The sequence below is a fragment of the Morone saxatilis genome, unplaced genomic scaffold, assembly GCF_004916995.1.
Source record: "Morone saxatilis isolate NCDOM2014 unplaced genomic scaffold, NCSU_SB_2.0 Contig10, whole genome shotgun sequence".
Classification (NCBI taxonomy): Eukaryota; Metazoa; Chordata; class Actinopteri; family Moronidae; genus Morone; species Morone saxatilis.
Genome location: NW_023339652.1, coordinates 13,383,806 through 13,399,593, shown reverse-complemented (window position 1 = coordinate 13,399,593; position 15,788 = coordinate 13,383,806). Strand labels below are relative to the sequence as shown.

Here is a 15,788-nt window from a genome sequence, read left to right as displayed (position 1 = left end):
TCAAAGGATGAAACAAAAGACTTGCCTGCACACACACACACACAACACCACAGCTCCACACACACACACAACACCACACACGACAACAATGACCTGACATCGAGCTGTCGCTCCGCCGCCACTTGCGTCTCCGCGCGCGCCGCGTCTGCCGCCCCCCACGCCGCTCTTCAGCAGACATAGTGAGGGGCACAGCCTCACTGCTTCTCACCTCTAGTCCGAGACCTATATCCCTGGTACTTTTAATATGAGTAGGTAGGTACTCTGGTACCGACAGACAAGACGGACCGGACGGCGCAGATGACCGATGGCCAGACAGACAGATAGATAGATAGTAGTAGATAGGAAACATAAAAGCATCACAGCTTGCTAACGTTGTTGTTATTTACACTCCATAACCCATCTCATGTTCTTCTATGGTAAGGAGAGAACTTTGATTTCCTCCTTTAGGGCGAGCTTCCAAACAATGTGTGAAGGTGTGAATACCTCTCCTTGCCCTCTCGTCTATGAGGTAGCCGCCCAGCTAGTGCCAGGCCCCAGTATCCAGTATCTGAACTGGGCCGAGATCACAGCGAGCTGGGAAGAGGCTTTGGCTGGTCCAACTGCTTGTTGACACATTTGGTTTGAGGCGTCACACACCAAGCTGCCACATGAGAAACAAGAGATTTGTTATCACGTATTTTACGCTGCCAAAATCATCCAGACTGGACTGACATGAAAAGACTGAAGATGCACTGTTAGGCACCTTTTTTTATTTTAATTCTATCAGGTCAGATTTCAATTGTACAGACCATTTGGTAAACACAAGGAATGTGTTCTGTCACACTACCTAAAATCAGATTACAGTCATGTTAAAGATAAACATGCAGTATATAGGAAAACATTGCTCCATGTGCATGGATGGCATTGGCTAGTACATTCCCGGTTAATTAGTTAATATATTTGAGGAATAAATCAATAAGAAACTGGCAAACTTAAAAAGAGTGTAATAGAGATGGCTTATTATAATTTAGTGTCTGTCACATCGCCCATGTGCTGTGTGTTTGGTGTTGTGTTGCCGTGAAGTTTGCTACAGATATTCAAGGTCCCTAGAGGATAAATCATGTTGGTGATCCCTGACTTTTCATCTAGCACCATCATCAGGGCGTGTTAGCTCACATTTAGCTTAAAAAACAGTTGCATCTAGGTATAGCCTCACAAAGCTGCTAACAATGCTGTGGACTCTCTCTGTGCTATGGTGTAGAACTGAGTCTTGATAAATGAGAACTGAGGAGTGGCTGTTGTTTTACTTCACGGAGGACTAAGCTTTGGTGTAGTAGTCAAACTAAAACCACTGTTGCTACCTGTTACCAGAAACAAATATGTGCTTTGTCTCATAATTATAGCTTGTGTATGTGTGTATTTGTGAAGCTTCAGTTGAAATATGTGCCCTGGGGACCTAAAAACATACCGAGTTTATGCTGTAGATTATACAGGAGGAAACACTTACTATATGTTGTGCTGAAAGGGACCCTTGCTGTGAGTGTGTGTGGGTGTGTTTGTGTGTGTGTTTCTTGATCTCTCTCTCAACATGCACAGGAGCTTACACGGCATGTGTCATGTCTCTAGGATTTTCAGTGGATTTTCAAAATGTCTCGAGACATTGGATGTTTGTCTAAGAATTACTGTGTACTAATCCCAACACATAAAGTAGTAATTATATCACATGGGTCTGCAGAATATCACATTTCAGCACAGTAATCAAGCTATTGATTATTAATACATTTTTGAGCAACATTCAAATCTAACACTTAAGTATAATTCTAGTTCAAAATAAATAAAACATGGTAAGGACAACTGGTAGCCTCCATCTCATAAAAGTGATATTATTACTGCTAGTGTTCCTCAAAATTAAGACTATTTTCCCCATAAACCATTTTGCTTTATGTTACAAAGACACAGATGCTACTTGTTGTCTCTCCTCATTTTTTACCTTTCAGTTTCACTTCACTGAAGAAGAAGAATTATGTTGGATGTGATTGCTCAAATTGCTGTTCACTCATATTAAAACTCTGAAACCTTCAGCTTCATATGCAGCAGAAGAGCAGCCCCCTTTTCTTGTTTTTGTGTGTTAAAGCAATCCAGCAAATCTCTATGAAGTTAGACCTGTAGACCGCAATGATCTAATGTGTTTATTGGAATTACACTAATGTTTCAGTATAAATATGGCACAGATTTATCCTTGAAATGCTATGCATAGCACCTCTAAACACATTTAATGCCAAACACTAATCATGTTTTGTCCACAAACTGATCCTTCCTGTTCTCTCCTGTCTCGTCCCTGTTTAGTGATGCCATCCCCTCAGTTCTTTGACGGCCAGTCTCTGATCTCCTGGAGCGACCCAGACGTTACCGTCGCCATCCCCTGGTACATGGGTCTCATGTTCCGCACCAGGCAGCCTGCTGGCTCACTAATGCAGATCAATGCTGGATCCTCCTCCACTATCAACCTCATGGTGAGATACAGTGTAAAGTACATGGCTAACAAATTATTGTCAACAAAAATGTTATCATCATCAGCATATAGTGCAAACGTTTTTTAATGCTGAGTACAAGTTAGATGAATACTTTTTCATTGGAAGGGAATATAAAATAACCAATTAAAACTGCAGTCCTGTCATCAGTCATTTCTCCATTTTTCCCACCATCCAGGTGAGTGAGCAACAGGTGCGTATGGAGGTGTTGCTCAGGCAGCAGCTGGTGGCCTCACTGGGCTTCCCCCAAGTCCGGGTCAATGACGGGGAGTGGCATCACCTCCTGGTAGAATTGAGAAGCGTTAAAGATGGCAAGGACATCAAATATATAGCCGCTGTGTCCCTGGACTACGGCATGTACCAGGTACAGGCAAATTACATCACAAAATAGACCAGGATGTATACGTGGCTCAAATTGTCAAGAAAAAAAAGTTCTCATTTTGATTTCTGTGTTTTTAAGCAGAAGTCAGTTGAGATCGGTCATGACCTCCCAGGACTGAAGCTGCAAACTCTTCATGTTGGAGGTTTGCCTGGAGCAGGCAACCATGTCAGCAAAGGATTTGTTGGTTGCATACAGGTAAGTGTATAAGTGTGTGTTTCAAAATGGTCAAATTTTTTCAAATTGTGAAAAGAAACATAACAGCAGTTTTCTCTTTTCTTCGACCACTTCTTCTTCTCCTTTACCAGGGTGTGCGTATGGGTGAGACGTCCACCAACGTGGCCAATGTGAACATGGCTCAGGCCTTGAAGATCCGTGTGGAAGACGGCTGCGACCTGGCTGACCCCTGCGACTCCAACATTTGCCCGGAGAACAGCCACTGCAGTGATGACTGGAGCACACACACCTGTGTCTGTGACCCAGGTAACATACACTCACGCATGCACACACACTCAAGTTACCCATTTAAGCTCCTATATATCGCTCAGTAAGGTTTGAGTGTCACTCCTTACTGTTTTCTCTGTGTCCTGCAGGTTATTTTGGAAAGGAGTGCGTGGATGCTTGCCATCTCAACCCTTGTGAGCACGTTTCCACCTGTGTCCGCAAACCAAGTTCCTCCCACGGCTACACCTGTGAATGTGGACAGAACTATTATGGCCAGTACTGTGAAAACAAGTAAGGTCCCGTCCTCTGTGTGTTTTTGAAAGTTTAGAGGGAGAGCAGGGAGCGATTTTTTCTGATTGCCCTTAAAGAGCAGAGACTCTGCAAGAGTTGATTGTGTTAACGATTTAGTGATGCTAAACGTTGCACCTCTAGATCTTTATTTCAAACAGATTGCATCTTAAACTGAATTTTAGAGAAATAACCTTTGCATGCTGAATGCTACGCAGACATGTATCCAGATGTTAAAAAAATTAAGCAGAAGATGGACTTTGCCTCCCATAGAGACAAAGCACACTAATCTTCTTTAGTTATGTTAGGCTCTTGCTCTTTCTGTAATGTTGCCAACCTCCTGAGTCCTTCAGAGCAGCTTTATTTGTCAGTAATCTGAGCTTGATAGTGATTGTGTGCCTGTGTGTGTGACGGAGAGGGGGAAAGGACAGATCAGGCATCAAAAAGAAATACTCAAACCATTAGGTGAAATTGGGAAATCCACATATACGCGCAGAAAGTGGTGCTTTAGTTTGCAGTGTCAGCATTGTCTAAGAGCTCACGTGAATTAGCAATCCCAGATTGAGAAGCAGTCATTTCCCCTTGATCCCTAACCCCTATGACATGCATCATATCCTGTCTTAAGCAGGATGTGGGATTCCCCCTTCATGCCTGACTGATCCTCAATAGGTGTTTAGTCACTGCTGCCCTCATACTGCCGTTTGTCCCCTATCAGATCACATCACTCAGTCGGAGATCGCATCTCTTGAGAGAGAAAGAAAGTGTCTGTGTGAGTTTGTAGGAAAGAGTCACACCTGATTCACTGACTTAAAAATGTAGAGGAAGTTTATTCTAGATTGAAGGCAACAAAGAGCATTTAGTTAGATTAACATAAGAGATAGTCAACTATCAGATATGGAGCATGAAAAGATGTGATCAACCATCACTTTGCTTGTATGGCAAGAAACCTTTTTTTTTATTTTAGCCTTAAGGAATTTGGAACTACAATAGATGCACAGGTCCACTCTTTAACCGTACAGTAACTATAAAATGTAATCAAAGTAATTCTTATTGTGTAATTATAATGCAATGTCACTACCAGCTCCAAGTTTAAAATACATTGTATGTTTTAGTAATTTGAAAAAATGTTAAATAGCATTTTAGGATGGATTTTGTGCCTGAAGTCAGTTACTTGCTGTGAACACAACAATATGATATCACCACCTTTGAAGTTCATATGATGATTAACTTATTAGCAAACAGTTGCTTGTACACATTAGCCTTGATTTGGATTCTTGTTTCTGGCCACCTTGTGAATGTAAGTCCTACATTTACACTCCTTTAGCTCTGTTTTTGGTAACAACAAACAGTAAAATTGTGGGTCAGACAGCTACACAATTAGCTGAATCTCACTATAAAGCTCCTTAAAGCTGAGGGGACCTTGGGTTGATATTTCTCACTAGGTTCATCAGAAAGAGCGACCCCTTTCACATTGTCATTTGATACATTGTTATTTTAAAAATATCTATTATAGCCTCTTTAATTAATGTGTCATTGTCTCTGATGACAGAGCGAAGAAGTCGTGTCCTGAAGGTTGGTGGGGGAGTCCCATGTGTGGACCCTGTAACTGTGATACTAACAGGGGATTTCACAAAAACTGCAACAACATCTCTGGAGAGTGTCACTGCAAGGTAAAAACATACATAACTTGACATTTTCCAGATTGATTGGTAAATCACAAAAAGAAACGCTCTTATATTTCCTGACTGTTTTGGTTTACAGCAAGGGTTGCACAGGAAAGGACAATACTAGACAAATGTTTGGCTAAAGATAAAGCGCAGAGGTTTTCTGTACAGTATTTAAAGCAAGAAAATTCACTCGGTACACACTGGTATGACCAGTAGCTTATGGTTGCTAATGTTTAGTATTAATAGTAGTAAGTATTAATGTCAGTTTGCTAACATTACTTTATATCTTATTTCTACTTGTATTTCTGTTACACTATATTTTAGAATTTAGTATCATCCTGTAATTGTTACTTGTGTGGCCACTGTTAACATAGACTTGCTTTATACATGGCCTTACAGACGCACTAATAGCACCCCCAAATATCTAAAAATGTGATTACCTGAATATAGTTTGAATCATCTATATCTTCTCATCTTGCAGGATAACCACTATCGGCCAGAAGGTGAGGACACTTGCTACCCCTGCGAGTGTTACTCTGTTGGCTCTGAGTCTCGAACCTGTGACCCCATGACTGGACAGTGCCCCTGTAAAGGAGGAGTCATCGGCCGTCAGTGCAACCGCTGTGATAACCCCTTCGCTGAGGTCACTCCCACTGGATGCGAGGGTATGTGGATTCATTTGTTTTGTAATTATGTGCATTTAAAATATGATTTTTCTCAATTTCCTTGATTTGTTTTTCTACTGACAGACTATAATGTTAGGGCAAGAAATAGTAAGATTAAATTTATTAATCCTTAAATGGTTTGAGGAGTTCATGACAAGGCCGGTAAAGGGAAAAAAATCATTTGAGAAGTTGGGTGTATTATTCCTTTAGATCTTCAGGTTCACAAAGTGAGCCCTGATGAATCGATGAAGTGTCAAAGGAAGACAAATAGTGTCGCTCACATCTGCTGGTGCTGCAGTTAAGCTAACTTCACGTCTTTGTCGCCACCCAGTCAAGCAGAAGAGGCAAGTCTGGCTAGCGGGCTAACTTGGCAGTGGGACTGCACACACACAATACAGTAGAGATGAATAGAAGACAAAACCACAAAGTCCCCTAATTGAAAATGAATGTCAATGTGCTTACTGTTTAACCCAATATGAAGCTCTTCAAACTCTCAGAACGTGTTTGGACTTTTAATGGACACTTCTTTCAGACAATATTGTTTCTTTTGTTAAAGTAAAATATTCCCCAAATCTTGCTTTTTTCATTTTTGTTTAAGTGGATTTTCAGATCTAAAAGGTCAAATAGATTTGGAGTGAGGGAGGAAGTGAAGATGAAAGAATGAAGCAAGCGAGAGGTTTCTTTGGTCATGTCCTACGGGTCACTGAGATGTGACCATCCATGGCAGGCCTCATACCGGTCTGTCAGCTCTTCACCAAACACAGCTGAGCCGAGACATTCAATAAAGCTGCGGTTAATGTCACTACCGCCTATAATGATGACAGAATGCGGTTTAATAGAAATGATCCTCAAAGAAAGGCTAAGTGTGATCTAAAAAATGGGAAAGTGAAAATAGTAGGTACATGAAGACTAGAGCTAAACATGATGAGCTTATTCAATCTAAAGTTAAAGGTTTATTCAGGTTATAAAGTTATGTGTCATAGCAGTGAAGTAGCACTTAAGAGTTAATGAAACATAGGGATTATGGGCCGTGTGCAACCAACAGGAGCCACAAACAAGCCAACAGGCCTGCAGGTCCCAGCTTGGTGTGTCCTTGAGATTTTATTAACCCAGATATGCTGAAATTGATTATGTATCTCAGCTTGTGTAATGGCTCTGCAGGCTTAATTTGGTTAAATGTTACTGTGTTGGTCTGTCTGGCTGTTTCATAAAATCACCTAGGTGACGTTTACTGTTTAAAGTAACATTTTTGTGGTACAAATTCAGGTGGTCCAGCTTCTTTTAATGCCTATTTAAGTATCACATAATGCTCTCAAACCAATGTTTAGCTTCCAACGCCTACCTGATATATCATTGTGATGAGAGTGGTATGTGGTGGGAATGTTGTGTGTTTACATACCGGCCCAGAATTAATCCCAGCCTCAGGTTTCAAACTGTATTCACATCTAAACCTTATATGTTTTGTTTGCCCTTTCCCTCCTCAGTGGTCTACGAGGGCTGTCCCAAGGCGTTTGATTCGGGCATCTGGTGGCCCAAGACCAAATTTGGACGCCCCGCCGCCATGAGCTGTCCCGAAGGATCCATCGGTGAGTGCTTTTGATTTCCTCTGATGACAAAAGGAACATGTGGAGTAATTATTTAGTTATGTATATAGTCAAAACAGTGAGTGGTCTCCTTTAAATGAATGATAGGAAGAGTTTCAGGCAGTGACATGGTTATGGTAAAGTTGTATCACTTTTTGAGGAAATGTATGTGGTAAGGGAAAAGTTTGATATTTTGCAGACAGAGCAGAGCAAACCGAGCCAGGTTAGCTTATGCCAGAATGTGTTAACAAAATGTTAAACTATTTCTTTAAAGCAAGTCTATAAATATGATGCGCTTGAGTGTATTTAATTAATTTATTACTTATAATTTCACCTGTTATTTCTTGTTTCATGAGTCACAAAGTCTCCGTGCCAAAATATTCACAGTTATTGAGTAACAGCAGTTAGATTAAGCTGCACAGGTAGCTGTGTTGCTCTCTGATTGGTCTGTTATTACAACAGAGCTTTCTCATCAGCCAATCACACCCAGGTTTGTCTGTAGAGACTCTTGGAATAACACCAGGTACATGAAGAGCTGACAGTAATACCCCTCCTCCTGCAGCTGTGTGTGTGTTTGTGTGTGTGAGAGGGAGAGAGACCTTCGAGGTGAACTCCAGATTCGAGTTCACTGACCTGCTCCCAGTAAAGCACTGTCACTTTCCTGGTTACCCCCTTAGTTACTGCCGTCTCCATGGTGACCCCTTTGTAGTCTCCCCAGACTCAGTGGGGAATTTATTTGCAAACATTACTTGTCGCCTTCTCCTAGCTCCTACTGGCAAGTCCTTCAGCCATTTCTTCTTTTTGCAACAATAGCATTTGAAGCGACTTTGCATTTGGATGAAGCCTTTTCTCAAACTGAATCAGACTGGAACAAGTCAGTATGGTTTCAGATATTTAAACCACTAAGACAGAAAGTGTTTTACATTTTTGAGGCATTAACTATTGCAAATATTCAGAGCAGTTTAGCTACAGTATCCAGTAAGGGCTCATTGTCATGCACGAGGGCTGTTGTTGCATTTAAACCTGTGACTTTCTGTGAGTGGCTGTGGCTCAGGAAGTAGAGCGGGTCATCCACTAAGAAGGCTGGTGGTTCGCTCCCTTGAGCAAGATACTTCAGTGTATCAGTGTGTAAATGTGGCATGTAGTGTAAAGCGCTTTGGGTGCTCAGAAGACTAGAAAGGCACTATATAAGTGAAGTCCATTTACCATTTATTTTCTGAGAAATAATGTTGTATTTGCATCTTTACTGCTAGCCCTCTACATCACTTCTAATGTTTAATTCTAGACTATACAATATTACCTGTCAAGAAAAATATAGATTGTTTTTTTTTATCACAAAAAATGTAGTTGGCATTATCTTTTGTTAGCCTTCAGTAGTGTGAACATGTATGTCTGTCAGTTAAAATGTCCTCCCTGCTGTTGTATTTTTACAGGTACGGCCATCCGCCACTGTAGCGATGAGAAGGGCTGGTTGCTGCCTGAGCTCTTCAACTGCACCACCAGCACTTTCTCCCATCTGAAGAAACTGGTGAGTACTACACAAAGTAAAACATTTCAACTGTCATTCTCAGGTGGAAATGATGAAAATATTCAAGGTTTAACTTGAAGAAGTGAAGGTGTGTTCAGATACTCCTTTCAGATCACCTGAATAAACTGAAAAATTTATTATTTCTAAACTAAAGCTCATGACATTTAAAAAGGCGGACACATCCTAACCAGTAGTCATCAGTCTGTTGTTGCCTTTGTGATGAGGAGTACACCTCATTAGTTCTTAATAAGGATCATACTGATTACTCGTAGTTATGTAAAAAAAACTATGCATTGTAAGGTAGCTGATGTCTCTTCAATAAAGTGTAATTTCACAGGATGAAGTCTATGGGAGATTTACACAAAGTATTGCATCTATTGTGTTTGAACCTGAACCTAATACTCAAGGCTTTAGCTTCTCAAAGTCCCACTAATCCTGGGATTGACCAATTTCTATCATGTTTCATCACACCCACTCAGCTTTCCATTGCCTTGACCTGCTCGTTCTTGTTCTCTTTGCGTCCCTCAACCCTCCATTCTTCCAGAACGAGGACCTGCGACGCAACAGTTCAAGGATGGACAGCGAGCGCTCCAAGACCATTGTGCGTTTGCTTCACAGCGCCACCAACAACACCCAGAATTACTACGGCAATGACGTGAAGACGGCCGCCCAGCTGCTGAATCATGTGCTGCAGTACGAGAGCCGGCAGGCAGGATTCGACCTCACTGCCATGAGGGATGCAGACTTCAATGAGGTAGAAAATGAAACGGAATGTGCAGATCAACTTTTGCTAAATATTTTGGTGATCACTGAGGCTAGAATTCAACTTTAATAAGTTATTGGAAAATATGTTAAAGCTTTAATTTTTGAAACCTAGTCTTCGGCACTGGGAGCACTGGTGGCACACTGCCCTCCACTGGTTGATTTACACAGGGAGAGCAACTTGCTCCATCACTGTAGTTACCTAACACTTCCCCTGTTGCTTTATTTCCAGTCCCTTTGATATTTGTGTGATGATTTGCTTTAAATAATCTACAATTATGTTGGATTTTTCCAGAACTTGGTGCGAGCAGGTAGCTCCATATTGGATCCTGACAACAAGGAGCACTGGGAGCAGATCCAGAAGACAGAAGGTGGCACCGCCCACCTGCTACGCAACTTCGAGGACTACGCCAACACCCTGGCTCAGAACGTCAGGAAAACCTACCTGAAACCCTTCACCATCGTCACTGACAACATGAGTGAGTCTGCTGTAGTTGTAGGAGCTGTAATCACACTGTGTAGAACTGTGACACATAATCACACCTGACAAATCGTCTTCATCCTGCCTCTTCTTCCTGCCACGTGTTATCTAGTTCTAACCGTGGACTACCTGGATGTGTCGGACCCAGAGAAGGCGACGCTGCCTCGGTTCCAGGACATCCAGGAGGCCTACCCCAAAGAGCTCGGGTCCTCCGTCCACTTCCCCCAGTTCAACCTCCGCTTTCAGGGCCACAGAGGTACAAACGCAGGCAGAGTCAGACCATTTGTTTCTTTTGTGCTGCGAAAATTTAAAATATGTAAAACTTCACTCTTCTCAATTTATCTGTCTCTATTCCCTGACAGCAGAGCCCACTCCTGCCCCTCCAACTCAGACCGATCCCCCGCAGGAGGAGGAGCACACAGTGTCCGATAGGAGACGGCGCCATCTTGAGCCGGCTGCCCCTCTGCCCGTTGCCGTGGTGATAGTGTACAAATCACTGGGGAAGCTCCTCCCGGAAAGATATGACCCTGACCGCAGGAGTCTGAGGTAGACAGTTTACATTTTTCGGCGTTGTCATTACCTTAAAATACTTTCCCACTGCCACATGCGACACACCATTATTTTGGAGTGCAGACCATCTCAGCTTGGAGTAAATTATGAAGTGTAGTCCAACTGTTGCAAACAAGGCCTCAAATAATGGAGAATAATATTTAACAGAGGGGAAAAAGAGAGCCCATACACTCTATCTGAACTCTCTACTGTACTTACAGATGTGTATACAATTAATCATATTCTGTAAACGTTTGAAGAAACACTACGTCACATGGAAATATTTTATCTTTAATGTCAATACATTCAATAATATTTACTGTAGGTGTGTTTGAAGGAGCCACCTTATCAGCGCCTGCATAGGCCTTTAGGATTCTGTTCAGCTATTCAGAACACTGAACATTGAGCCGGGGAGTGTTTTGTATTCTTGATGTGGATGGTAAGAGAGAAAGTTACTAAAAATATATTTCCATGAAAAGAATAAGAAGTTAACAAAAGGATGAGAGAGAATATGACCAAATGTAAACAAGCTTTGGGTCCGTTATGGTATGATCTACTGTACATTAGTGGCTGCGTGTGCATGTATGTAATGAAGCCAGAAAAAGCAAATGCAATCTCACTGTAGATCAGCTTTTAAAAACTTCAGGTCATACTGAATTGTGTTTCTTCATGTCTTTCCAGGCTTCCTAACCGTCCAGTGATCAACACAGCCATAGTGAGCGCCACTGTGCACAGTGAGGGTCCGCCTGTCCCTCCCATCCTGGACCCCCCCATCACCTTGGAGTACACCTTACTAGAGACAGAGGAGAGAACCAAACCTGTATGTGTCTTCTGGAACCACTCCATCGCGTGAGTTGCTCACACACACACACACACACACATGCCCAATGGTTTCAGGACCTCAGAGGTTAACTTTGGCAGATAACATAGCATTCATAATATTTTTTTTTGTTTGCCTTCTGCTGTAACTCTCTCACTTTCGTCTGTTGTGTGTGTTTAGGATCGGAGGCACAGGCGGCTGGTCCTCTAAAGGCTGTGAGGTGCTCAACAGGAACAACAGTCACATTAGTTGTCAGTGTAACCACATGACCAGCTTCGCCGTGCTCATGGACATTTCCAAGAGAGAGGTATTGCAGAAAATATTTGTCATTTCAGCTTCTTAGACAACATCCAGCTAAGCTTACCATTTTCTGCCTGTTGCCTTGTTATTGACTTCCGACTGCTCTCCACAGCACGGTGATGTCCTCCCCCTGAAGATCGTCACCTACACCACGGTGTCGGCCTCCCTGTGCCTCCTCCTCGTCACCTTCATCTTGTTGTGCCTCTTGCGCCGGCTCCGCTCCAACCTCCACGCCATCCACAGGAACCTGGTAGCAGCGCTGTTCTTCTCTGAGCTCGTCTTCCTGCTCGGCATCAATCAGACTGACAACCCGGTGAGTGTATTCTTAGCCCACAGAAAGTAGAGTGCATGTACAATGTGGAGACTTCTCTGTGTATCCGCAACATATTCTCATTGTTCAAGTCAGTGGGTTCCTCATTTTTGGTCAGATGTCCTCCCACTGCCCTGTCAGATGAATTCAAGTACACCTTCACTGGCACCACCTACCATGGTACAAATGTGTTCATTAATGATTTTAAACAGGATATTATTCAAACACTATTAACAGAAATGTTGCCCAGTCTGTGCTTACGCTGGCTTGTGCTGCGGGTAACATATAGTTATAATTACATCTAAGAAGAATTACATCTGGGGCATTTAGCATTCAGAGCCAGTTCTTCTGCTATGCTTGTGGCATGGTGGAACTTGAGAGGGGATAAAGATGTTTCACTTTGGTGTTTACTGTATTAAAAAGAGCCAGGCATCCTACAATATTTGTTTTGCCAGCGGGCAGCCACCTAACTCGGTGCTGACAGGAGCTTTACCAGGCTTAATAGGCCAAGGTCTACCTGAGAGCCTGTCTTTGACAGATTATGTGTTTTGTTTCTTGGCTAATGACTTTAATAGTTAGGAATGTGCTGGTTGCCAGAGCCCTTTCCAGATATAACCTCCTATAAGTGGATTTTTATTGTGGTTGGATGTAACTTTGTTACTGTAAACCTCTCTAATTCAAAATGTGTAGGATATAGGATAAGATCGTAAAGAGTCAGAAATCTAATAAACTAATTATGTTAAGTTCATAATCCAGTTTGGAGTTGGGTAGGTCACAGAAACATGCATGTGCACACACACATATACAGTAAAGGATCAAAAGGTGTGGGAATTCTTTGAAGTCTGCTGACACAGACATTCGGACTCACACGCACACACGCACACACACACACACACACACACACACACACCTCAGTGTGCCAGTAGTGGAGACATGCTGTGACTGGTGCCTCTCTCCAGAAGCAAGCCTCAGGGCGATAGGTCCTGGCAATGGTTTCCCAAAACACTTGATAAATGTCCTGCATGTCAGAAACATCATTAATCTGGTAATTAATGGGTAATCCTGCTTTTTAAGAAGAAGTGAGGTTTGGAAAAGCTGGGACATCTGGTGGGTCTTTGGGAGACACAAGGACAGATGTAACCAGTGGACAAAAAAGTTAGTTCTAAACGTCTTACAAGTAGCATTGTAAATCTGGTTAGTGACATAAACGCCAAATAGAACAACATTAGTTACATCCCTGATTCATTAGATTTTACTTTGATTTGTAATCTGTCCAGGCTCAAGTCTTCCAAATAAAACAAAGCAGCACTGTGGCCACAAGTAGCAATTACTGGATAGGGGTAAATGCTAAACCATAGTGTAACAGTGGCAAAAGTGGATAAGAGTCAGAAAACAGGTATAGAACAATGTCTAACATTAGCAACATGTGGCCACCAAAAGCTACTGATCATACCAGATGAAGTAAGGCAGTAGCAGCAAAACTCCTCAGTGTATTGAACTGAGTGATGTTTCATTGCTTATGAGTTCAACTTTTCATATGTACAGTAAGGGGAAAGATTAGTTATTTCTTCTTTCAAAAGTTCTATCGTGTCACTTTAAAATAAAGGTGTCAGCTCTAACTAGTCTGGCTTAACCAGATGTCTACAGTCTTACACAATGCATCACAAGATCAAGTGTCAGTCATGTAAGACTGTGGTAGGTAGTAACTGCCATCCCCCAGCCGTCAACCAAACGTACATTTTGGCTCTGACCATCACAATCAGAGATTAAAGTCAGCTCAGGTTGGATAGCCCTATATCACATACAATCTGTCAGTGGACCTTACATGTTACTATAGCAATGCCCTTTTTACCAGTAGGTCACATCTCATGTAATATTAGAACAGTAATACACTGCAAGGGTTGTTGCGAGGGGATGATCGCAGGAAGTAGACATCCAGATTGCTGATCTAGAAGAAGGATGGAGGGCAGAAATGTCAACAGCTGAATAAAAGGGAAATGCATATGGAGCCAGAGTGTGAAACACTTTTTTCCTACTCTTACTCCACGCCTCGTGCCATCAATAAATAAAGGAAGTTCCACAGAATTGAGAATTGAGAGAACTTAAACAGACTCATGCACCCTGGAACATAATCTACCGAATAATACAGCATCCCCTCCCCATTTGGATGACTCAGAAGTCCTTGTTAGGAGAAAAATAAATTACAAATATGAAAGCAAAGGGGCCCACAAATCTTTAAAAGTAGTTACCGCAACGGCCTGGGTTCAATTCCACCTTGTGACCTTTGCTGCATGTCTTCCCCTCTTTCTCTCCCCACTTCCTCACTTCAGCTGTCAAATAAAGGTAAAAGGCCCAAAATAAATAAATAAATAAAATCTTCAAAAAGTTTTGACTCTCTAGAGTTAAACTGACCAATCAGATGTCCTCTGCTGACCTAACTACTGATCTATCTATCTAAGATTTGCCCGGCAGAACTGGCTTGAGTTTTCGAAGTGAGTGAAGTTTTGTTTCAGCGGTACCAACCATAATGATTAGCACCCAACTCAGCCAGGCATAAGAGATTTATAGGTTCCAGGTAACTTGTGGGAGTTTTGTCCTTTGTTCCTGTAGAAATGTTCTGACTCACCGTGTTTTGACTGGGATGAGGAGACTCAAACGGTGACTAACGATAACTGCGGTATCTGCATCTCTAGGATTTTTTAAAAGTAGAAGATAGGAAAGAGAGAGTTTAATCTGATTGTTTTTTCCATCTCTGTGAATTAATAAATGCATGTTTGTGTGTGTGAATGTCCTCCATCGAGTGTTTAGGTGTGTGTGTGTGTGTGTGTGTCAGAACTGTGGAATGCTGTCAGTGTGAGCCTAGAGCCATCTGCAGGATGATTTATAACCCTGTCAAAGTAGTCTCTGTCTCTCTCTGATCTCCACAGCAATACACAGCATTACTTAAACACAGTATCTTAACTGCTGGGACATTCCCCAGCACACTGCATTCCTCCGATACAACAACAGACGTGGAAATAAGGAGGGAAAGGGATAAAAGAATGTGGGGATGGGTTGAATCATTACAGCTACCTTTAGGGGCTGCAAATCTTGATTGTTTTCATTGGCAATGAATCTTTTAATTACTTTAGACAACTTGATTAATTTTTTTGTTTATAAAATGCCGGAAAATTGTTAGAAATGCCTATCGCGGTTTGCCAGAGCCTGGCGAGATATTTTTATACACGTTTTGTCCAACCAGCATTCCAATATCCAAACATGATTTGAATAATTTACAATGATAGAAAAGATAGAAAAACAGCCAATCCTTACATTTTAGGAGGCTGGAACCAGACTTTTTTGGGCCATTTTTTGAATTAAATGATTATCAATTGATTACTTGATTCATTGGCTAATAAAGACTCCTTGTGCATCAACAGCACTAGGCTGTAAAATATTGTTAATGATGGATGATGGACACTGCATTGTTGTGTGCACGGGTGGATGTATTTACTGGAAAAAG

At 41.9% G+C, this 15,788-nt stretch overlaps 1 protein-coding gene across 3 annotated transcripts in view; it reads left to right on the top strand.

The window, feature by feature from the left end:
• The window catches only part of celsr1a (cadherin EGF LAG seven-pass G-type receptor 1a), an 87,728-nt gene that overhangs the window by 63,718 nt on the left and 8,222 nt on the right, over positions 1-15,788 (top strand). For 2 of the 3 annotated variants that reach the window (XM_035673781.1, XM_035673798.1), the window contains exons 10-25: positions 2,326-2,492; positions 2,689-2,874; positions 2,974-3,087; positions 3,198-3,372; positions 3,483-3,624; positions 5,171-5,291; positions 5,770-5,953; positions 7,438-7,539; positions 8,970-9,064; positions 9,609-9,818; positions 10,122-10,305; positions 10,420-10,563; positions 10,670-10,853; positions 11,538-11,705; positions 11,857-11,983; positions 12,089-12,289. In XM_035673781.1, coding sequence (XP_035529674.1) covers positions 2,326-2,492; positions 2,689-2,874; positions 2,974-3,087; positions 3,198-3,372; positions 3,483-3,624; positions 5,171-5,291; positions 5,770-5,953; positions 7,438-7,539; positions 8,970-9,064; positions 9,609-9,818; positions 10,122-10,305; positions 10,420-10,563; positions 10,670-10,853; positions 11,538-11,705; positions 11,857-11,983; positions 12,089-12,289 — 2,504 coding nt within the window. Of the gene's footprint in view, positions 1-2,325; positions 2,493-2,688; positions 2,875-2,970; positions 3,088-3,197; positions 3,373-3,482; positions 3,625-5,170; positions 5,292-5,769; positions 5,954-7,437; positions 7,540-8,969; positions 9,065-9,608; positions 9,819-10,121; positions 10,306-10,419; positions 10,564-10,669; positions 10,854-11,537; positions 11,706-11,856; positions 11,984-12,088; positions 12,290-15,788 lie in introns of all 3 variants that reach the window. The other variant, XM_035673789.1, reaches the window with a different exon arrangement.